We start from the raw sequence: 24,438 nt of genomic DNA on the forward strand, positions 1-24,438 counted from the left end.
TTCACTCAAATCTAAGTAACAAATCAGAGAACATGGGGTGCAAATATTAGCGCTAGGTCAAAAAAAAGTGCGGGGGATGTGAGATCAGTCTATATAGATTTCCTAGATTTAATTAATTGTGTAATGGCCAACTTATTCTCTGTAGGGTACCCGCCAACCAGGATCAGGTTTGGACACTCTGGTATAAGATACATGGTACATGTTGTGATGTTAATTGATTTGTGCCATTAAACTGGGGTTAACTTTTATCTCTCTGTTTTTCCACCTTAGACCGAACAGCGCAGAAAGAGGAGAGAGAAGAACTGAATGAAAATGAAGTGAAAGATAAGTTTGAGAGTCTTCATGATTTCGTAACTGGAGAAAAATCTTTTTGTTCCTTAGAGTCTGAAAAGAATTCAAAACACAAAAGAGCTCAAAAGACAGGAACTAGGAGTTATTTCACTTGCTTTCAGTGTGGAAACAGTTTCACTCTAAAAGAAAACCTTAAAAGGCACATGAGAATTCACACTGAAGAGAAGCCTTACACCTGCAAACAATTTGGAAAGAGTTTCTGCACAAAATTAAAACTTAAATACCACATGAAAGTTCACACTGGAAAGAAACCCTTCACCTGCCATATGTGTGGGAAAAGTTTCAAGCAAAAACGATACCTTTATGTCCACAGGCAAATTCACACTTTGGAGAGCCTTTTTACCTGCAGACATTGTGGAAAGAGTTTCACTCAAAAAGGAAGCCTTAACATACACATGAGAATTCACTCTGGAGAGAAGCCTTACACATGCAAACAATGTGGAAAGAGTTTCAGTCAAAAAGGAGGCCTTAACAGACACATGAGATTTCACACTGGAGAGAAGCCTTACACATGCAAACAGTGTGAAAAGAGTTTCAGTCAAAAAGGTGGCCTTAACAGTCACATGAGATTTCACACTGGAGAGAAGCCTTACACATGCAAACAGTGTGAAAAGAGTTTCACTCGTAAAGGATGCCTTAACAGACACATGAGAGTTCACACTGGAGAGAAACCTTACACATGCAAGCAGTGTGGGAAGAGTTTCAGTCAACGACGACACCTTAAAGTCCACCAGAAAATTCACACTAAGGAGAGTCCTTTTACCTGCCAACAGTGTGGAAACAGTTTCACTGTAAAAGGAAACCTTAAAAGGCACATGAGAATTCACACTGGAGAGAAGCCTTACACATGCAAACAGTGTGGAAAGAGTTTCAGTCAACGAGGACACCTTAAAGTCCACCAGAAAATTCACTCAACAGAGAGCCCTTTTACCTGCCAACAGTGTGGAAAGTGTTTCACTGTCAAAGGAAACCTTAACAGACACATGAGAGTTCACAATGGATAGAAGCCTTACACATGTAAACAATGTGGAAAGAGTTTCAAACTAAGTGGAAACCTTGAAGTCCACCAGAAAATCCACACAACAGAGAGCCCTTTGACCTGCCAACAGTGTGGAAAGAGTTTTAAACAAAAAGGAAGCCTTGCCTGGTGTGGGAAACCAGCTTATATTTTCCTCTCATGACGTGGTGTCAGAATCGTACATTAAACCCACAAGCAAGTTTGCTGTTCTGTAAGTGATAACATCCAAGTTCAACCCACCAGAGGCCTTTGATTTTGCACAGCCTGCTACCTGGCCTACATGGATCCAGCAGTTCTCCCGAATGCCTCTATGAACTGGCTGAATACTGCGAGTTTGGTGCGAGCAAAGAGGAACAAATACGGGACGGAGTTGTCATTGGGATTGCAGATTGGACGTTTTCCAGAAGTTAAAAATGGAAACCAAATTAACATTGGACAAAGAGGTCCAGATCGCCCAACAGTTGGAGCTCATCTAGACGCAAAATGCAAGTGGTGGGGCAGCCGCTGATGTGAGCGCTGTACAGTACGGACATTACAAAAGCTCAAAGCGCTTTTCGGGTCCACCGAAAAAGGAGAGGTGGAGAGAGAAAACTAATTGTGAACTGCACACGCTGTAATCACACACACAATGAGAATAATTGCCCTGCACAAAACAAGAGGTGTAGGAAATGCAAAAAGCTGGGACATTTTGCAATTGCATGTAAAACTAAAAATGTCAAAGAGCTTGTAGTGTGTGATAGTGAAACTAGTGATTAATTTTTCCTAGCGTTAGTAATGAATGAGTCTGCTGCAGAAGACAGGTGGTGTGTTACTCTGCCTATTCAGAGCAGGTCGGTCAAATTCAAGATTCAAGCTTACAAGAGTGCCCCCTGCTGGTTAAAACAAGTATAAATATGCGAAGTCCTGGGGGGAAAGTAAATTGCATGGCAAAAATTTCTAGCAAACACTTAAAGAAAAGGGCAAAGTTTATCGTAATTGAGGGGCCATTTGCCAACAATTTGCTCAGCCGTAGCACTGCTTGTAAGATGGACCTAGTAGATGAAATTACAGACCAAGATGATGTCTATGGAGACATTGGCTTGCTTAATTGTGAACCTGTGAAAATTAAGCTAAAGTCAGATGTTACTTCTTATAGTTTGTCAACTCCTCACAGAATTCCCTTTCCTCTGTTACCCAAGGTTGAAAAGGAGCTTGAACATATGCAGTCCTTAGAGATAATTTCTGCAGTCACAGAACTGACTGAATGGTGTGCCCGTAGTGAAAAAGAATGGTTCATTCAGGATTTGTGTAGACCTGAAACGGTTGAATCAGGCTGTAAAGCATGAGCGTTACAGTCTCCCAACATTGGAGGACATTGCCCCCAAACTCTCAGGTGCCTGCATCTTTTCCACTCTAAACGCGGCCTCAGGGTTTTGGCAAATTCCTTTGGACCCAAGCTGTGTGAATTTGATTACATTCATAACCCCAGTAGGACGGTTCTGTTTTAATAGATTACCATTTGGGGTCATGTCGGCACTTGAACTTTTTCAAAGAAAAATTAGTAAACTTCTAATTGGGCACAAAGGCACTGTAGTTGTCATAGTTGTAGTTGTACGACATACTTGTCTGGGGCAAGGACCAAAATGAGCATGATGAGAATCTTGAGGCGGTTCTGAAAACTATCAGAGAGTCAGGTCTGAAATTGAACCATGATAAATGTTACTTCAACAAATCTGAGCTGCAGTGTTTCGGGCACACCATCAGTCAGGACGGCATCAAGCCTGATGCAACAAAGGAAATGGCAATTACTGATATCCCTAGTCCCTCTAATGTGACTGAGCTAAGGCAAATTCTAGGAACGATCAATTATTTAACAAATTTGTGCCAAGGCTTTCAACAGAGCTGCAACCAGTTACAGCTCTGCTGAAGAAAGATGAAGTCTGGATTCGGACGGAGGTCCATGAGCAGGCTCTGAGTAAGGTAAAACGCATGTTGGCCACAGCTCCTGCCCTTGCATATTATGACCCTGAGAAACCCACAATGGTTACCGCTGAGACAAGCAGTTTTGGGTTGGGAGCTGCTCTGCTTCAAGTCCATGGTGATGTAACACGTGCAGTTGCATTCTGTTCCAGAACTTTGACTGAAGCAGAGCGCATGTACTCCCAAATTGAAAAGGAGTGTGGGCCTGTGAGCGTTTTGCCGTTACCTTTAAGTGTTGGAGGAATTTTGCCTGCAGACAGATCATAAACCATTAGTGCCACTCATCAACTCTGCGATATTTATTGTGCTTTGTTAAGGTGCGTTTACTAATGCACCTGATGCGCTTCAATCCAAAGGCAGTGCATGTTCCTGGAAAATGTTTGGTGGTGGCGGACACGCTGTAAGAAAAAGTGATGATGACGTAGAAGATCTTTATGAAGATGTTTATTGCAGCAAAGCAGTGACAAAGTACATGTTGTACCTTGGGTTCAACGGAGTCGGAATGAACCCAGAACATCCTTAGCTCAAACTTTTTGTACCATTACAGTTTACTACCCTTAATGCAAATGAAGTTGCTCCTGTCGTAAGAGCTGAGGTCTGTATGTTAATTAAGTTCTGACACCCCTTTGTCCAAGATGGTTCTCAGTGTCTCACACCTGCTCCCATTGTCCATTAGTCACCTATTGCTGGAGATGAGATTATCCCAAATGGTCTACACTGTTGACTTTCTTCTTCTCTATAATAATAAATGAGCATGATCAAACATATATTGTGGAGTGTAATCTGGGTCGAGGCAGACTATAATTCTTACAACGCTTTCTCAAAAAAACCTTTGAGCGAGCACTGCCACTCAAGAGTTGGAAGAGGAGGTGAAGGCATATGTTGAAGCAGTTGTCGCATCTAAAGAGGTTTCACAATCCAAGCTTAATTCCATTAGGGAGGCCACAGAGGGAGATGTAGATCTCCAGCCGGTGAGGGTGGTTGTGTACACAAAGTGCCAACACACATTAATGTTCAAACAACTTGGAAAAGTTAGTTTTACACCCGATGACCCCTTTAATTTCATGGTGTTTATGTGTCACCAAAGGCTTAGGGGGCCGTGTACATGCAGCGCATTTTGCGCACGCAAGCTCTTTATTTTCAATGGAGCCACACAGTTTAAACCCAAAGCAGAAATGTTTTTGTAACTGACAGCGCCTTCATGGTTGCCTAGTAACAGTAGACACTACAGAAGCGCGAGTGCCCAAGCGAAATTTGTGGATGAAGCGACGCACCTCGCATTTTCCACGCGTTTTTAGACGCTTCATGTGAACGTACCCTTAAGAGAGTAAGTTACATTTAATGCTAAAGTATCGCTAACACTAATACAAACATTATTTTTGCAGTATGAGTGTGTTAGGGCAGAATGATGCAGCTCTATTTCATATGTCTTTAGACAGATGTCAATACAGTATTTTTTCAGAACCCGTGCTTGGCTTATTATTCCATTCAACTTATTTGGCTACTGTAAAATTGGCAAAGGGAAACTTTTATCAAACTTTTTTTTTTTTTTTTTTTTTTTTTTTTCTGGCATGCTCTGTCTGCAATAGCAAATAGCATTCGTGGTTGATGGTATGTTTTTTGATAATGGTAGAAAACACTTATTAGGTTGTTTTCTTTGCCCCCCAAAAAACTTGGCTGTCAATCATGATGGAAGAATAAACAAGTTAAGTTACAGCATGTCCCCTAATGAGGCTGTAATATTTATTCTGTGGGAGTCCCCCCAGCTCCTGGCCCCATCAGAGGCCACATCACCCCTCGAGCACCCTTCTCACCTTTTTCACCCCTGACCCCAGTTAGTTGTTATAGCGACATTATGTTGCACTTTAATTTGTTTATTCTGTTTTGTAGAAAACAAATGTAATGTGGTGTTAAAATTGTTAATGTGTTAAAAGGGGACACAAAATGCTTATTTCAAAAGAGGGAAGATGTGGGAAACCAGCTTTATTATGTAGACCAATCAAATTGTACCCAATTGGTGGGACTCCACTTCAATGGAGATTGTGAACCCTGTAGTATTGTTAGACTACTTTAGACGTGTATTAAAGTATTCAGTGTGTGTGTATATATAGTATTGCTATCTTTAAAATAATCACTAATATAAAGTTCTGGACCCAGTCATAATTGTGTTGAATGATCGTGATTACAAATATTAAACGAAATAATCGTGATTTGCCAAAATCGTGCAGCCCTAGTACAGCTAAATTAAAAACATTCTCACACACAATAACTATAGGTTAAATTATTAAAGCAGTTGCAGTACATAGCTGTCCACAAGGTGGCGTCGTGAACTCACACATGGCATTAGATATGAAAGGTAAAGAAATTACAGATAAAGAATACATTACAGATAAAGAAATTGTGCATAACATAAAATATTCACAAATATAAACAGATGATAATAAAAATCACCATGAAGAGATGCTATTCACCTTATAATGACACTCAAACGTAGTTGTAACAGGCAAACTTTGGCAAACGCATGGGTGCTAACGCGGATTGCTGCGATGCTAAGTAAACAACTCAATAACTAAAGAATGCCCATCTTACGGTGTACATTTTAGGACATCCTCAGACCTCAGCCATACAACGAAAAGGTGTCATGCCTCAGACTAAAAGTCGTAAGTCACAGGACAAAACGGCATCGTGCCTCAGACTGAAAGGCTTCAGGTCTGAGGACAAACGACATCAGGTGTCAGGTGTCATTGATTGAAACAGATTCAGATTAAAAGGCATCAGACAAAAAGTCATCAAGCAAAACGGACTCAGATTAAAAGGCATCAGACAAAAAGACATCAAACGAAACGGACTCAGAATAAAAGGCATCAAACAAAAAGACATCAAACGAAACGGACTCAGAATAAAAGGCATCAAACGAAACGGACTCAGATTAAAAGGCATCAAACGAAACAGACTCAGAATAAAAGGCATCAGACGAAACGGACTCAGATGAAAAGGCATCAAACAAAAAGACATCAGGTTTAACAGACTCAGGACAGACAAAGTTAACCTTATAAAAATTAACCATGGTTTTACTATAGTGAAAGTATAGAATCTTTTTTTTATGTATTGATTATCATTTGCATAACCACAGTTTTATTTGAAGCTAAACCATGGGTATTTTAAGTAAGGGTAACTAGTACTATTTGGCAACATGCAATATTATACACGTTTTAAACATACACTGTACAATTTAATTAGTTTACCATTTAATGAAACAATGAAATAGTTCTTCTTGCTTTCTTAAATAGTGTTTAGATAATTGTTTAATTCTTAAAAAAAAAACAAGAAACTTTGGTTTGTTAAAATTTACAAAGAAAAAAATAAGTTTATAACAAAACAACCATTGCTTTTAGTGGAGTCAGAATCACAATGTGCTAAAATAATGCATTTTAAAGTAATGGATACATCTTGCTGGATATTATTATTCAACCAACATTTTCACAGAATTATTCAGTATAGTGAAAAGTCCAGAAAAAAAAAATGACGTTCCACACCATTTTGCTTGTTCCTAACCGTGTGCGTGTTGCCACATCTGAGTCTGTTTCGTCTGATGGCTTTTTGTCTGATGCCTTTTAATCTGAGTCCTTTTTGCTTGATGACTTTTTATCTGATGCCTTTTAATCTGAGTCCGTTTCATCTGATGCCTTTTTGTCTGATGCCTTTTAATCTGAGTCTGTTTCGTCTGATGCCTTTTTATCTGATGCCTTTTAATCTGAGTCCGTTTCGTCTGATGCCTTTTTGTCTGATGCCTTTTAATCTGAGTCTGTTTCGTCTGATGCCTTTTTATCTGATGCCTTTTAATCTGAGTCCGTTTCGTCTGATGCCTTTTTGTCTGATGCCTTTTAATCTGAGTCCTTTTTGCTTGATTACTTTTTATCTGATGCCTTTTAATCTGAGTCTGTTTCGTCTGATGGCTTTTTGTCTGATGCCTTTTAATCTGAGTCCTTTTTGCTTGATTACTTTTTATCTGATGCCTTTTAATCCGAGTCTGTTTCGTTTGATGGCTTTTTGTCTGATGCCTTTTAATCTGAGTCTGTTTCGTCTGTTGGCTTTTTGTCTGATGCCTTTTAATCTGAGTCTGTTTCGTCTGATGCCTTTTTGTCTGATGCCTTTTAATCTGAGTCTGTTTCGTCTGTTGGCTTTTTGTCTGATGCCTTTTAATCTGAGTCTGTTTTTCCTGATGACTTTTTATCTGATGCCTTTTAATCCGAGTCCGTTTCATCCGATGTCTAATTGTACGAGACCTGACACCTGATGTCCTTTTTCCTAAAACCTGAAGCCTTTCAGTCTGAGGCACGATGCCGTTTTGTCCTGTGACTGACGCCTTTTAGTCTGAGGCATGACACCTTTTCGTTGTATGGCTGAGGTCTGAGGATGTCCTAAAATGTACACCGTACCATCTGCTTTCAAACACAGCGAGATGATCACAGTCACAGGGAACAAACAACTTACTTTCTAGCACATAATTGACCAAGCAAGGAAAGGGAGAGATTAGTTCATGATTTCTCTCTATTTAATGGATATGTACAGTAGATATAAAAAGACTACACACCCCTGTTAAAATGCAAGGTTTCTGTGTTGTAAACAAGAATCGAACCACAATAAATAATTTCAGAACTTTTTCCACCTTTAATGAAAACAAACTATAACCTGTACAATTTCATATAAAACAAAGTTTTTGGTGTGGGGAACTAAAACTGAAAAACTAAAATAATATGGTTGGACAAGTGTACACACCCTCTTGTAACTGTTCAAATTAAGCAATCTCATTGAAACTCATTTTAAATAGGAGTCAGTACACACTTGACATCATTTAAAGCACCTTTGATTAAACCAGAATACAGTTCAGCTGTTCTAGTAGGCTTTTCCTGGTATTTTCTTACCTGGTATTTTCTTTATAGAAAATAAAGGAGATACATAAAACCATTTTATCTTAATAAAAGAGACTAGAAAATAAATATGGATGGTCATTAAAGCATTGCTAAAACAACAAAGCAAGTAGTGGCTTATGATTTTTGCACAGTACTGTATGCATATCGATAGATAGATCAAATCTATTTTAAAATGTTTGTTCTTTATGTAAACCAAATGTGTAAATGATCAGAACATGCTTTTATTTTACAATTTATTTAATTCATTTTTTGTGAGAGCCTCAAGGAGGCGAAGGAATCTTTCCTCCCTTTCCTTTGCCTCCCTCTCTCTACTTTCTCTCACTTGTTTCCTGCCGCCATCGCTCTTCTGTTTCTCTTGCTTCTCTTTGTCGTCTCTCCTCTCTCTCCTGTCTCTCTCGTTCCCTTCTGTCTTCCTTCTCCTCCATTTCTCGCCATCTTCTTTCCTCCCTCTCAGATGCTTCCTGCTCTCTTTCCGCTTCCCGTTCCCTCATCAGATCGGCAAGATCCCCTTTTCTTTTTGTTTTTACAGGCGCTGCCATCACTGAGGATGAAGAGGCCACAGCAACACCTGGCCCAGATGATTTTGAACATAATACAAAAACAGTCAGTTTAACAGCCCAGTGCGATTTGATTTCTGTATTAGAGGTAACAATATGATCTTACTTTATACTTTTGTTTCAAGTTTTCCCATTTTTTTAATAATGAATGAAGCCCTGACCTTGCCTTGCAGGCCCTGCTCCACCACAAAAGCTCTGCAGCAAAGGCACAAAATCAAGAACCAGAAAAGTGCTGTAATAACTATTTGAAATTACAATAATTAAAATAAACTACAGCTTAAATTTTAAAAAGATGTTTTATTAATTTCTGTTGTATACTTACTAAAAGCCTTTGATGGCAGCATTTCGCTTTCCGGTGAAGAGGGCTTCATTAGCCGGTCTCCACCGGATAAGCAGATGCGTCTGCTCATCTGTCCCTGCAACATTCAAATAGATTCCCTTAGTAATGTTCTCAATACTACATTCATAGTTACTGATGTGGTAAGCTTTTTATTAGGGATGCTCATTTCGGTTAATTTTCCTGACCGACAACATACTTCGTGTTCAATCTTGCATATCCAAGACATCTGAAGAACACTCTGATGTTTCTCCAAAGGTACATTGCCAAAATGGTTGTGGATGGTGACCAGCCATCCATAGCTACAACACTGAGCAACAGACACCAGTTCAGACAGTGCTGGGAGTTTTGTGGGAGTATGCTGGGTGAATTTGAGAAAGTCCTGGTAAAAAGTGCGACCACTCCATTTTTATCTTTACCTGTGGAGCTGCAGAGAGCCCTGATGGACAATCACAACCTCTGTGATGTAGATTTAACAGAGAAAGCTATCCAACGTGTGTCTGAAGTAACAGTCAACAATGTGAAGTATGCGGTCAGAGATGTATTTGTCATAGATGTACTGCATTCTGAGCGTATTCCATTGTTTTGGCAAATCAAGTACATTTCAACATAGACACTATGTGGATCCTTTCTGGAAAAATGTTCATTCCTCTGTTCTATGACCATCACTTTCATGCATGCAGTGTCAAAGTTGATAAAGAATGGACTTTACGGCATATGACACTTACTCAGTTGACGACAAGTTATATGTCACAGTTAGACATTGTGTTTAAAATGAAATGTAAAACAAAAAGGACTTAATAAATTCTGATATTAATACAGCGTGTGTGTGTGTGTGTGTTTGTAATATATATATATATATATATATATATATATATATATATTGTTACAGCCGGCTCTAGGCTGCAACAAAGAGAAGTCCAGACGCATCAATACTTGACGAAAGCATTTATTTTAACACAACAAAAATAAGATAAATATAACATGAAACGTGTCAGGGCCGGGCAGGAGGCTCAACATCACGCAGCTGGTCAAACTCCATGCTGGAGGTGATCACCGAAAACCGGACGCCAGGCATCATTATATCTGCATTCAACAAGTCTCAGGTGCACGAGCCACACCCCTTCCAAGCAGCACCTAAAACACACACACCCCCACAACACACGCACAGCCTAAGCTGAGACGTCACAATATATATATCATAGTCAACGATTGTACCCTGTCAAAGCCATTTTTGTACCCTTTTTGAAGGGTCCGTTTTTGTACTGTTAAATAAAGGTACAAAATTGTCACCACAGGTACAAGACTGGTCTCTTAATGTACAAATCACAAGGGTACAAATATGTACCCTATGCCAAGGGTACAAAAGCTGTACCCTTGAGGGTACAGCCCCAGTGACAAGCCATTGTACCTCTAAAGGTACAATTATGTACTTTATTTTCTGAGAGTGTATTGAGTGTCTATTAAAAGGCATAAACAGGCTATTTGTTGTCATTTGTAGTGAGGTTTCAATAATCTATGAATGTAAGCAGATCAAAATAAACCATGAAATTGTAATGTCTTTATTTTTCTTATTCTGCAGAACAAAAACAAACAAACAAGCATTTTAACAAATGATATTTTTCTCAAAGTGAAGAAAAGTGAAGACCAACCTTACTCATCTTTGGATTTTTTTGATTTCAGTGCCTTCATTTTCTCTTTAAGACATTCATCAATCAAAGAAAAAGTGCCCTTTATAACTGCAGGCCCAAGACCATGTGTTGCCAGCTCAAATGGTGCCCAATGAGCCTCTAACGCATTTTTCACAGCTGTCAAGGTCTTCCTGAAATTAAAAACACCAAAAACTATTTAGTTCCCCAGTTCAGCTGACCACTGAATAATTAATGTTAAAGGTGCCATAGAATGTAAAACTGTATTTACCTTGGCATAGTTAACAGTTCAGTACATGGACATGATATACCATGAGTCTCAAACACCATCGTTTCCTCCTTCTTATATAAATCTAGTGTTTGCAAAAGACCACCGAAAAGTAGGATAATTCCAACACAACACAGACTATTACACAAAAGTGGTGATCGTTAATAGTTACGCCCCCAACATTTGCATCGCCCAATCATCAGACGATCTGCAGGTAGGCTATTGTAAAAAAAAAAAACAAACAAAAAAAAACAAAGCAATGTTATGTTCCAGGTTGTGCAGGAGATGTTAAGTGAAGGGATGGTTGGTGTTTGTACTCAGAAAGCAACGAAAAAAAATAAAATAAGGCATTCTAATAAAATAAGGGAAGCCACTGAAGGGACACTTACCACATGAACAGAATAAGCAGAGATGACTAAGCGGACAATGGCAAATGATTGGCAGATCCTGATCACCGCTGACAGCATCTTAACTTGTCTAATGTGTTGTAAGTACTGCCTGTAGTATAACGTTACACAGAGCATGTGCGATCGCCGATCTCAAAAGTGAACCAAAAAAGTTATCGTGCATTCAAAACTGCAGTTTCAATGCCCCACATATTAATAGCGGCTTGAGCTCAGTATTTAAATATATATATTAAATATATCCTCCATGTGTTTCCGTACAGCTGTGTGAGAGCAAGCCACTCTGTAAGACAGCCAATCAGAGCAGAGCTCCTTATTATTATTCATGAAGCTTCCAAATAAGGCAATAACAGAGCATTTCATTCTAGGGACAAATCCTAGGGTTGTAAATGGACCTGTAAAACCATTTCTGGAGAATTTTTGTCCTTTCCTATGCCATATACACACTAAAAAATGCTGGGTTAAAAGTAACCCAACGAGTAACCCAACTATGGGTTGGTAAAGCACCTTCCCATCTGTGGGTTATTTTAACCCAATGAATTGGGTTAAAATCCAGTTGGGTTAAAAGTGACCCAACAGTTGGGTTAATTATTTATATTCATTTATATCAGTATTTTCTTATAAAATTACTTAATAAAACTACACTATAACACTACTTTGTTTTCAGATACACATTTTGTTTATTCAAATATGCAAAACAATACATTTTTACGAAATACGTTTTGAAATGTAAATGTTTTAATAAGTACAGCAAATTAATAAAATAAGTGTACAAGAATGTGTAAAAATATAACATTCAAAAAACACAAATGTGCACATACAACTGACATTTTCAATTTGTACACTGAATTCAAAACCGACAAATGTGACTCTACATAATACATTTTGACCCATACAATGTATTTTTGCCATGCTACTTACGATGTGGATCAATTCATATTCATTTATATCAAAACATACACAAATGTGGACATACAGTACACAAATAAGACAAACATAGACCTTTAACAAAAAACAAAACACCATAAACACAAGTAATAATCAAATAATAATAAAAATGCTTAAATCTGCTGGCTGCTGGACTAAAACGTTTTTACTGATCACTAAATACAACATTTTTAATGAAGAGGTTTTAAAACTGTGTCGAAAGACTGTGTTCTAATGGGTGCAGATGTCTTCGGGTAGTTGATGTCATACATGTAGAAATGTTTGAAACACAGGTCCACTGCTTGTAGTCAGGTCTTCTGTTCCATTGCCTCCCCGTTGAAAATGCTACAAACTTGGGAGGAGTTCTTGGAATTAGTGCAGCAATGCTGGTGGCATCCAGTAGTGTACTTCTTTCATTCACTCCTTCCTCTGTGATAAGAAGCAGAAGATGAAACATTTTACAGGAAAATTGCATTTTAAATTGTATTCAAATAGAAAGCAGTAAAAATATTTCACAATGTTACTGCATAGTATTTGGATCAAATAATTTCAGGCTTAGTGAGCAGAAAATAATTCTACATAAAACATAAAAAGTGCTACTGTCCAAAAACTTTGACTGGTAGTGTATATGGAACATTAATTTAAATAGTTTACTTACATTGAAATGTTTCCGTTAATTGGCATCGATTCCACTGTTGTAGTTTTTCCTTCTCTGAAGAATCCAATGTCTAAACATAAGAATAAACACATTTAGTACAACATTTAAAAAAAAAAAAAACACATGCAAATCTGTTATAGCTTTATAAGAGAAACTGCTGTAATTAAAGGCTGTTCTGAAATATGCACAATAATATTCAATATGAATAAATCATAAAAGTTTTAATGTTATTACAGTTGGTGCTGGTCGCTTTCCAAACATTGACGCTGGCCCTGTTTTGACCAGCAGGTGTCACGAACATTTGTAAGCAGTAAATCAATTTGCGAAATGATTCGTTTAGATTCAAATCTTTTAAAAAGATTCGTTTCTGCCGCCATCATGTCCTTCTTATGGGAGAATTCTTTTTGGATAGACGCGACAGTTTGGAGAATTTGAGCACATCTCTCTGAGTTGCCTGAGTTAATGTTAACGTTACACACTGGACCATCAAGACAAATGGTTCGTGTGGCACGGTATAAATGAACACCACTGTCTCATTTAACATTAGCCGTTTTATATATAAATGTGATAATCAGTAGTGCGACCAAACAAACTGTAACGTTAGTTACAATAGGTGTGGAACCCTCTTTTAATTGTAAAAAATACCGCCAAAAATTTAAACCTTAAGCAATGGTAGATGGTGATTTCAGTAAGTTAGCTACATTTCGCCACTGATTGTTAACTTTAGGTCTTTCTGGTAATTTTTATTGACTTTATTACTGCTAACGAGCTAACAGGTAATAACGTTAGGTTATTCCTTTACAAACGAGCTCATTCTCCGGAGTAGTTACAATAAAACGCTGACAAAAGGGAACTATAACTTTGTAAAAAAAAAAAAAAAAAAAAAAACATTAAATTTTGCATTTCACGTTTCTTTTTATAAGTATAATGTTACAACAGTTATCAAAAGCCTTACCTCATACTGATGCAGCAAGTGACTGTCAGTCACTTGTCGTCCGTTAAAATTTGAATCGTCGCCGCAGGAACCAATTTAACCCAAGGCTGGTTTATTATTAAAAATAACCCAACGATGTTTAAAAAAATAACCCAACATAGTGACCCAATATGTGCAACCCATCTATTGGGTTAAACAAATAACCCAACGTTTTTTCCTGTGTACATTCTATGTAGATATCAAAGAACAATTTAAAATATTGTATAAATGCATTCTATGGCACCTTTAAAATTCAGTGTAGTAGTAGTAGTAAATTGTTATTAACTTACCTGCAGTCTTCTGTTCTGGCCAAGGCAGCATGGACATCCCCCTCTTCCAGCAAGTCTTGAGCCACTCTTTTCTGGGGGATGAACTTGGCTGCTAGGTGCATTACGTCACCAGCCAGATCACTGCATTCATCTAAATATATATTAATGTTACAAATTTATTTGTAATAATGTCCAACTTTCAAGCAGTACAAGTACACTCACTATTTTATACAACTTGTCAATGCTTATAAGAAACTTTAAGTGTATAACAATAAAGTTACAATCAAATTTAGTTTCTGTAATTTGTTAGAACCACTCTAAACATGCTATTACAGAAATTCAATTAATGCCTGGGCAACACTTAGAAATTCGAATTGCAATAATGTTATTATAAACTCTTACCATTATAACAATTTAAAAAACATGTAAAAACATAATGCTGGTCTCAGAATTCTCTTAAAATACTTCTGCCGCTTCTACATTATTACCTTCACAAAGTTTTGAGCACTGTGAAGTGAGCTTTGTGCGCTTTGAGGGTGTCACGTCCAGCTCTGCCAACCTCTCAGATATTTTATTTTTTTGTCCTTTGGCTTTTCTTAGATAGGCCACTACCGAATTTGCGGAGTAGCTTTCCGGTGGAGAGCACCTCCTTTGTAGCTCCTCTGATGTCACCAGGTATCTGAAATATTAATTGATTATGTATATTATAATGTTCTTGAATAGGCTGAGGTTCTTTATAAAATGGCGCATTATAATCTTTAAAAATTCTCCTTTAAATGCTTATGAATACAAAAGAAAGAATGATTTGAACCATGGCAATAAGATAATTTAATAACACTCTTTAAAATACAAAGTTGTTCAGCATATTTTCTTTAACTTAAAAAAACTGTTTTATTTAGTTTTTACCTCTTTGTTTGGTGAAAGTCTGAAATTTTCAAGACACTTTCCACCAGGAATCCCCCTGGAATTGTGAGTAAAAAAAATAGTAATAGTACTAATAAATGGAAGAGGCATTATATCTTTTAATGTAGATTAATGTTCATTGATCAATATATGAGCAATATCACACGAGTAGACTTGAGAAATGGCTGTATATCGGCACGGTTGTGGTAATCACAGAGTGCCGATATACAGCCATATCTCAAGTCATCGAGTGTGATATTGCGTTTATACAACAGTTCAACGGCACGAGTGTGTAAATACATAAACAAAATAGCAACGGAGTGTCTTTAAAAGCCCTCTTTTGTGCAAACTATTCCTTCCGCCACAAATTTAAACCAAAGTTTGACGGTTGATCAGCTGAGCATAAGGGGATCGCACACCGAACGCGCAACGCAGCGCCGCGTCGCGTCGCGCCACGTCTTTAAAATTCGAACACATAGTTTTCTATGAGCATACGCACACCGGCGGCGCCATTCGGCGTCTGTCCGCGGCGCCCAGCTACGACTCAGGAAGCTGTTCAAATTTCTGCCGCGCCACAGAGCGCCATCTGCATAGTTTTATATTAAATAACATCATATTTGTCTCAAATCGTCCTATTAGATTAAAAAAACAAGATACCACTGCTGCAAAATACTACTTACATTAGGTTTACAGCTTGAAAAAAATGTAAACCTATATAATTAATTCAAATTTTATTTTCTCGAGACATTTTTACATAGGCTACGCAAAATCTAAAGTCCTATGTAACATTTGCCTGTCATTATTATATTCACTGTCTTTGACTGCCATCTATTGGATTTACAAGGTCACAACCGTCATTCAGGTCATTTAAATAACGGTGTAGCGGAGCGCGATGGACGACGAAAAACTGATCAAGGAAGTAGGGAAATAGAAATAGCCAGAATTATTTGCAACAAATCATAGATTCAACATAAGGAATTCATCAGCTTGGAGGAAGATTGCCGATGTCATCGGTTTTTCAGGTAAGAATGTTCAATTTTGTTTACGTACGATCTGAGGTAAAATGTATAGTGAGCAACTGTATGTAATTGTACAGTACAATCATAAAATAATGTACAGTACAGGCATTGTCATTTCATGTCCTTAAAAATATCAATACTGTTGACCACAAAATGACAATTATTTTATTTTAAATACAAACCCTCATGTTGAATTTAGACTCCAATAAACTGCCTCAACAACAATACGATTATAATTGAAGTTTACAAAGAAATAAGTATACCTTACACAACAAAATAGCATGTAGTTTTTTATTGAGCAAACAAATCATATTACTAGCTACAGCATAAGGAATGTTGAAATTGCTTGTAATAATACAAAATGCTACTAATTGATGAATGGGAATCTAGCCTAAAAATGAGCTGGCGCGTATAGAATGTGCGCGTCCGGTGTGCGATACCTCCAGCTGTCCTCGACGCGACGCGACGCGACGCTGCGCGTTCGGTGTGCGACCCCCTTAAAGCTTCTGGTTACTAATTCCAAAACGTCACTTTAGAACTAGTAACAAAGGAATGTTGAGTTGCTTCATTGAAAGCCTATTGTATTAGGGGCCGTTCACATGTCGCGCCTAAAAACGCGTAGAAAACGCTAGGCGCGCCGCATTCTTCCTTATCAACAAAGCGCTCGGGCGCTTGCGCTCCGGAAGCGTCTGCCGTTTCTAAGCAACCATCAGCTGCGCTCTAGCTCCAAGCCTATGCGTCTCCGTGCATTGTTTCTTCTATTAGCGTCAAAATAATGGGGGCTTGACAAATCATAAAGTTCAGGAAATCCCTGGACCACAATGATGAGCTGCTCCTCCATGTTTCTGCTGAGGTTTCAATGTAACGGAAAAACGTGAGGAAGCTGATTGGTTTGTTCATGTCACATGACCTGCGGTGCGCTTGCGAAATTCTGAAAAGTTGAGATGTTTTTAAATCGATGCGGCGCGAACGCGCCTGGAAAAAACGAGCGTGTCGCGACCGCGTCGCTTCCAATATGCGCGCGCAAGCCGTGCGTCTCCATTTGAAATAACGAACTTGCGCGCGCAAAAGACGCTTCATGTGAACGGCCCCTTACTGTATTAAAACCTCACTGTATCATGTTTGAGTATTATCAGAGAGATGGACTGAGCGAGTAATTAACGTACCTGCATCTGATAGAGCATTCATTATTCATATTCATGATGATATGACATTAGCTTGAATGTTTACTGAAGAAAGCGTTAATATCTGTTCATCTATTAAGGGTGATTTTGCTGCTCAGTGCATTTATTTGCTGTGGCAAACTGTTGTTGAAGCTAAAAATAACTTCCGCTTAACTTCAGTTTAAAAGTCCCAAAGTCACTATTAACTGCTCACTCATAACACGGTCTCTTGTCGCCATCTAAAGGCGGAACAATGTAACGTTAACTAAAATCACCATCACGAATATACGCACACTTCTCAATACTAAATACCAGCCGCCGCGTTGTGGGTGGGCCTACTGGGCCTGGGCCCACCCTGAGTAACTACCAGCTACACACACACACACACACACACACACACACACACACACACACACACACACACACACACATACATACATATATATACACACATACATATCTGCTTGTATACACACATACATATAACATTGTCGTGAGAACTTTGTCCAATCACAACAGGACAATTTGCGTTAACCAATACATTCATTTTGTTTATCGACGTCAAGTGTTTGTACTGTAGCCTGTGCCCAGAAGTGTTAGATGATATGGCACAACAGCCATCAATTCATAAACATCTTAAGAAAATTACTAAGGAGCGATCAGAGTCTTCCTCGCTCTGTGATCGGTCATCGCAGGGATCTGCACCACCGCCTCCTAAAGTTAGCAAAAAGCTAACAGCTGGCATGGAGCATTTTCAAAAGTCAAAATGTCTCGTTAGGACACGGATGTTTAGCTACTCTGTTCGATATGCAGGTTTTGGTTATTAGCCTGTTTTTTCCTTATTCTAAATGCTTAAAGTCCGTTATATGATTTTAATATTAATGTACTTCACCTGTGTTTTAACAATGTGGCATCTACTTCCCACAATAGTTCAGTTTTTCACGCATGTTATTGAACTTTGAACATTCATTCCATTCAAAAATGTTCATGTTAGTTTCATTCAGCGCTATACAGCGAATACATTTTTTTTCATGATCAAAAGAAGCAGATAGACGATTAATCACAACCTGCCTCTTAACATGTTCCAAGTGTTTAAAATGCAAATTCATTCACTGTCTCATTGGATTGTTTTAAATGCATTTTGTACTGAAAGCTGGGAAAAAAAATAAACAACGTTGAGAAGTGGATCTGAAATTTTCTTCCCGTTTCATTTTATTCCGGTAAAGAATAACGTGTTCCGAATGGAACGGTCAGGGAATTAACAGTGCGTGCGCCACTGCTGTAAATGGAGTTTACCAAATATTCTCAATCGCTCTGCCCACAATATTCACAATCCAAAGATCGGGAAAAGGAGTTTAACTTTGGTATAGTTTGTGTATACCTGCTTGTTATATACATTTTATATTGAAGATATTGTCTCGTTAAATTAAGGCCCACCCAAAATTACTACGGCCCATCCGAAGATTAAATCCTGGCGCCGTGCCTGCTAAATACTACTATTATTAAATACATTATTTAAAATAAGTTTATATACATTTTTATTTATTGAATAATATTTAATAAACAACAACAACAACAACAAAAACAGGCATCAAAAAGTTGCTAGGCAATTCAGTCAACAGTAAAGGCAGCATTCAGCATTGAATTTACATAAACATGCTACATGAACTATCTTCTTCTCTGGAAAAAATAATAAATTAATGGGACCAAAGACTGCCCGTTAGATTTACCCACAATGAATTACATGTCATGTGTAACCACTACAGAGACATCAGAGCCAGCGGTAAATTCCTGAAGATCTGGCCGTGGTGAGAGCGCTCTCGAGCGGATTGATGAGTGCAGAACGCCCCCTGACGTTATGGCTCTCGCACGTCCGAAAACGACGAAGCAAATTTTCAAACAGACGTTATCTTTATTAACAAACTGCATATTTGAACTATAAACAAGTACATTATCGCCTGAAAACCTCTTAAAACTACAGTCCATGACACAAAAAGTGTCATATTTGTAAAATGATACGGGATTTGGACGTCTGCCATGACACTCGGAAATGACGGTCCCGGCTAGAACACGCGGAGTGAAAAAAAATTGTGAAAGGGCGTTCCTATAGCGATACCAGTAGAATATCTCACGGTTCTCAACCAATCAGATTTGAGAACCAGAACGAACTGTTGTATAAATATGTATAAATATTAGGGGTGGGCATAGATTAATTTTTTTAATCTAGATTAAATTTTGGAATTAATCTAGATTAATCTAGATTAAAATGGCTAATTTGAATTCTGCTGAAGGCATTCAGAATATGTGTGCTACCCAAATAATGACTAAACATGTTACACCGTACTTTTATTTTGACAGGTTGCCATGAAGTTTCTGTGTATACAGTATGACATGATGCGAGTTTTCTCAAATGAAACGGTATAAGTGACACTCACAGCAGTTTTGGAGATTGAGTTTATCTGTTCATGTGAGATGCAAATGCCAAAAATTACCGGGAGCGTCACGTGTGTTTCAGTATGCGTGTAGTAAAAGCGCGTCTCCACCATTCATAGTATGAATTTCATACATACAGCTAGGCAAACGGAACATAACTGTTACCGGATTCATATTAAAACGGTCTTTTTGCATTTCAGTTTTCACAGACACTAGTCCATATCGCGATTTGAATTAAGTGACAGACCATATTTGATTTATGAATCCAAAAAACGACGAATTTACGTGGCATTTCGCGCTATAGTAGATTCGGTTTTTATGAATGGAGGACGACGTGATCCCGTCTGTGTTTTGGCGGAGGAGACATAAACGCGCGACCATATTCTATAGTCTTTGGTATACATCCGCGTTAAACTATCAAGGTGAAAGTCATCATAGCTTGCGTAGTTTAGACCCAGCTCCCAACCCAATTTTGAGAATAGATTAACGGCGATATTTTTTTTATCGCCCGATAAAAGTCTCACGTTAACGCAGCACGTTTACGCCGATAACGGCCCACCACTAATAAATATATATATATATAGACATTTTTTAGGCTAATTCCATATTATTGTTACAACTAAAATGCATGACATCATAATAACAAATAGACAATTTCTCAGCTGCACTTGAAGGCTAGCCTGAGAAGCCAGACCCACATAAATGTAGGGTCTGGGCACTCTCCATAGACAGGGCTCAACCGGAGGGGTGGGATAAACGGTTGTCTTTCAAACTCCCTCTCCACGCAATAGGATAGCGCTACAACCAATCAGAGCAACGAAGAAAGTGACGTAGTCAACTCCAAATACATCCTTCTTTTGTAAGAACGACCTCTCAAAAACAGTGAAGAAGTGGAGGGTGTTATTAACTGTATAGATTAATTTTCTGAGGTCTCTGGATTGAAGATGAATAAGAGCAAATCCGTTTTATTCTCTCTTAAAGGTTGTATCAGCGATTTCTAGCCTGAAACATAAAGCGTCAAATTCAGCTGACCTTTCATCACGATCCGCTCGCTGCCTGCCCCATAAATTGTCTGTGAAAAAACCGCGTCTCTCTGGTCAGCCTAGGGTCCGAGATATGCCAAAAAAACAATCGGCACTACCAACCTTTCCACAGATAAACAAACAGTGTTCCAACCAATCAGCGTCAGGGGTTTGGTGTTGTGGACTTTCGCTCCGCCTTTTTTTTCGCCATCTAAAGGCGGAACAATGTAACGTTAACTAAAATCACCATCACGAATATACGCACACTTCTCAATACTAAATACCAGCCGCCGCGTTGTGGGTGGGCCTACTGGGCCTGGGCCCACCCTGAGTAACTACCAGCTAACTGACGCATTTTTTTCACAGACAATTTATGGGGCAGGCAGCGAGCGGATCGTGAAGAAAGGTCAGCTGAAATTGACACTTTATGTTTTAGGCTAGAAATCGCTGATACAACCTTTAAAGACTGTCCTTTGAAAGTAATTAATGGAATACCCATTAAAGATACCATCACATATCTTAGTATAATAGTATGTTAAGATTTGAACCAAAGAAATGCGTTAAATTTTAAGCCTATTGTTGAGAAGATTAAAAACAGATATAACATGTGGTTAATGAGGGACTTTATCCTTATTGGGTCGAATTTTCCTGTCAAAGGCCGAAGGGATTTCGAGGTCTGTATATGTATCAATGTCAATGGAAGTTCCAAAGAATATTGTTAAGGATTTGGATCAAATTCTTTATGATTTCATTTGGAAAAAGAAACCTCATTACTTACGAAAATATATTTCAAATAACTAAAGAATTTGGGGGCCTTGAAGTGTTCAATTTTACAGATCTCAATGAGGTTTTTAAGATAAAATGGATAATTGAAAATAAAGAAACTGTGTGGCATTTATTCCCCAATTTTATGTTTAATTCTTTAGGTGGTATTAACTTTATTTTAAAATGCTATTTTTCTATTGATAAAATCCCAATTAAATTGGCAAGTTTTCATAAGCAGGCATTGTTGGCTTGGCAATTAATCTACAAGCACAATTTCACACCACATCGATATTTTCTGTGGAATAATAAAGATATCTTGTATAAAAAAAAAAAAAATTTTATCAGTTATGGTATGACAATGAAATATTTACTGTTAGTCAGCTGCTTAATGAACATGGCTTGCTTTTGACATACACAGAATTCCTTACAAAATTTAAAATTCCTGTGAAACCAAAAGACTACGCTGTTATTTTTGATGCGATTCCAAGTAAAGTTGTTTCATTATTACATAATTCTGTACATTCAATTAATACTGACCAACAACCATTTACTTGTGGTATATTTATTGGTGGTATTAATATTGTTAAAGATAAATGCAGTAATAAATATATTAGAAATGTGTTGAAGACAAATTATCTGCAATGCTCAACATCTTTTTGGTCATCTAAATTTGAAAATATTGAATGGAAGAAAGTGTGCTTGATAACAAATACGTTTTTTTTAATAAATAATAAAGTAAAAGAGGTATCTTTTAAGATATTACCCAGAGTTTATCATGTTAAAGAATTATTTGAACGTTTCAAACTGGATCTGGAAAACTCTTGTGAATTGTGTGGTGTTAAAGAATCTGTGACTCATCTCTTCTTTCAATGTATGCATTCAAGATTATTTTGGATAGATGTTTCTAACTTTCTTTCTCCGATGTTTGGTTCGTTAATACAAATAGAAATGTATGATGTTTTTTTTGTTTTTTTATACAAGACACTATTGATTCTAAAAGTACAATTTCATTTCTTACGCAATTATTTATTTTACTTGGAAAATATCATATTCATGTTAAGAAATGGGCTAAAGCTAAGCCAAATTGTGAACAGTTTATTAAAGAAATTAAACAGTATGGCACTACTTTAAAAAAATATTAGAAACAGAAAAGCTGAGAAAACCTATGATGCACTATGTCGTTTTAATTTGATTAATTGAATATCCATATTATGCAATTTTGTATTTTTTGCTTCTATCTATCCCTTTTTTTATATTCTGTCGTGAGATGTATTTGTATTAATGTGTACATAATTGTTTAATGGAAGGAAAAAATAGATAAACAAATGTGGGAGCGTGGCTCGCCAGTCTCTGGCACTTTAGACAACAACAGGTTATAGAAATGTAAATGTGCTAGTTTTAGAAAAAGATAACAGAATATATATATATATATTTTTTTTTTAATTAATGTTTTATTATGCTATTAAATGGAAAAGATTGCAGCAAAAAAAGAAAAAGAAAAAAAGGATGTTTTATTCACTGTCATTGTTTTTGTTTTTTTTCATAGCATGAAGCATGAAGTTACGTTCATTCCTTGAGAAAGTACAACAATCATTCAGTATTAAACTAATTTTGTATGATGTATTAAAAAAAATTGTAAGAACGACCTCAGTGCAGTTTATTGTTCTTTTCTCAGAGAAAAACTTAACTTCAAGTCTTTCAGAGTGGCGGCCAAAGCCGATTCGAAAGAAAGTTGTTCGCTAGCAGCAGCCATGTTAAACCCTCCGGTCGATTTTGGATTTTTAGAAATCTCAAGTGAACGGAGAGTAACTAGACTGCCTTTGGAAGCAAATGTAATTTGCTGCCGCTATGGGCTGGTCTAGATTCTAGGCTACTTGAAGGCAGCGTTAGTATGTGATCTCAACACTTGTCAAATGTCAAAACATTTCTACACTCGTGTGACATTATTCATAAATATCATTCATTTCTGTAATGAGTTCAACTTAGAGAATAAAAACCAACCTGTTTGTTCCTCAGTATCTTCATGTTTGACTCCGAATGCTTCTTCAATCCCCATGTCTTCATGCTCCTCTTTAATAAACTCCATCTTTATTTGTTCCTCAGTATCTTCATGTTTCAATGTTTCTTCAATCTTCATGTCTTCACTCTCCTCTTTAATAAACACCATCTTTATAATAGTGTGTCACGTGGATCTCTGTTGATTCTCCAGGAGTTTTTCTGTGTGTTTGAACACTTTGTCCTGTTTAAGATGAGAATAATTAATAGAGAGAAATATATGCAACGTAAATCTCTTCACTAGTCAGTGCACTATAAGACAGTCAGAGTTAATATAAAAATATACATTTTACACAAGGTTCAGATTTAGGCAGGCTGTTTTTTATTTACATTAGGTATTCAATTATTTGTTCATATCTAATATATTACACTTGAATGAAAACATTCTCGGTTGTGATTCACTCGTTTGTGTTTGTTGTTGTCGTTTGTAGTCCGCGTGCCGCTGAATCGAATCACTGAATCACTTCACAAATTATTTGATTCAAATGATTCGGATTCTCAGTTTCTCTCATCACTTCTTATCATCACACGATTGATTCATGATATAGAGAGCGAACTGAGACGCGCTTCTCTGTTAATAAAGGCTAACGCTTTATTTAAGTAACACAAAATAAAGCATTACAACGTTATATTTAACAATAATCCATTGGTAAATGTAAATGTAAAAGCATTCATTGATGTAACAGTGTGCATTGATTTAAAAACAACAAACCTTTCTTCCCGTGACTCACAACAGATGAGGAGCGCAGCGCAGCTTTATGACGTCACATCACC

At 37.5% G+C, this 24,438-nt stretch overlaps 2 protein-coding genes across 3 annotated transcripts; one reads left to right on the forward strand and one right to left on the reverse strand.

Annotated features, from left to right (window-relative positions):
• The first annotated feature begins 304 nt into the window (after positions 1 to 304).
• Positions 305 to 4,042, forward strand: LOC141299307 (uncharacterized). The gene has a single exon (XM_073829662.1). The coding sequence runs from the start codon at positions 495 to 497 to the stop codon at positions 1,353 to 1,355; it is 861 nt and encodes a 286-aa protein (XP_073685763.1). The 5' UTR covers positions 305 to 494; the 3' UTR covers positions 1,356 to 4,042.
• Positions 4,043 to 10,121: 6,079 nt separating this feature from the next.
• Positions 10,122 to 24,438, reverse strand: LOC141299309 (transcription factor aptf-4). 2 transcript variants are annotated; one of them, XM_073829664.1, is made up of 7 exons: positions 24,377 to 24,438; positions 23,611 to 23,848; positions 15,211 to 15,265; positions 14,793 to 14,983; positions 14,326 to 14,455; positions 10,809 to 10,978; positions 10,122 to 10,293 (listed from the first exon to the last, which is right to left on the reverse strand). In XM_073829664.1, the coding sequence occupies exons 2-6, from the start codon at positions 23,774 to 23,776 to the stop codon at positions 10,810 to 10,812; spliced, it is 711 nt and encodes a 236-aa protein (XP_073685765.1). In that variant the 5' UTR covers positions 23,777 to 23,848; positions 24,377 to 24,438; the 3' UTR covers positions 10,122 to 10,293; position 10,809. The 2 variants fall into 2 exon arrangements, with proteins under 2 accessions (XP_073685765.1, XP_073685766.1); XM_073829665.1 differs by lacking the exons at positions 10,122 to 10,293; positions 10,809 to 10,978 and adding exons at positions 12,188 to 12,833; positions 13,063 to 13,132.

This window comes from Garra rufa, chromosome 23 (genome assembly GCF_049309525.1).
Source record: "Garra rufa chromosome 23, GarRuf1.0, whole genome shotgun sequence".
NCBI classification, from domain to species: Eukaryota; Metazoa; Chordata; class Actinopteri; order Cypriniformes; family Cyprinidae; genus Garra; species Garra rufa.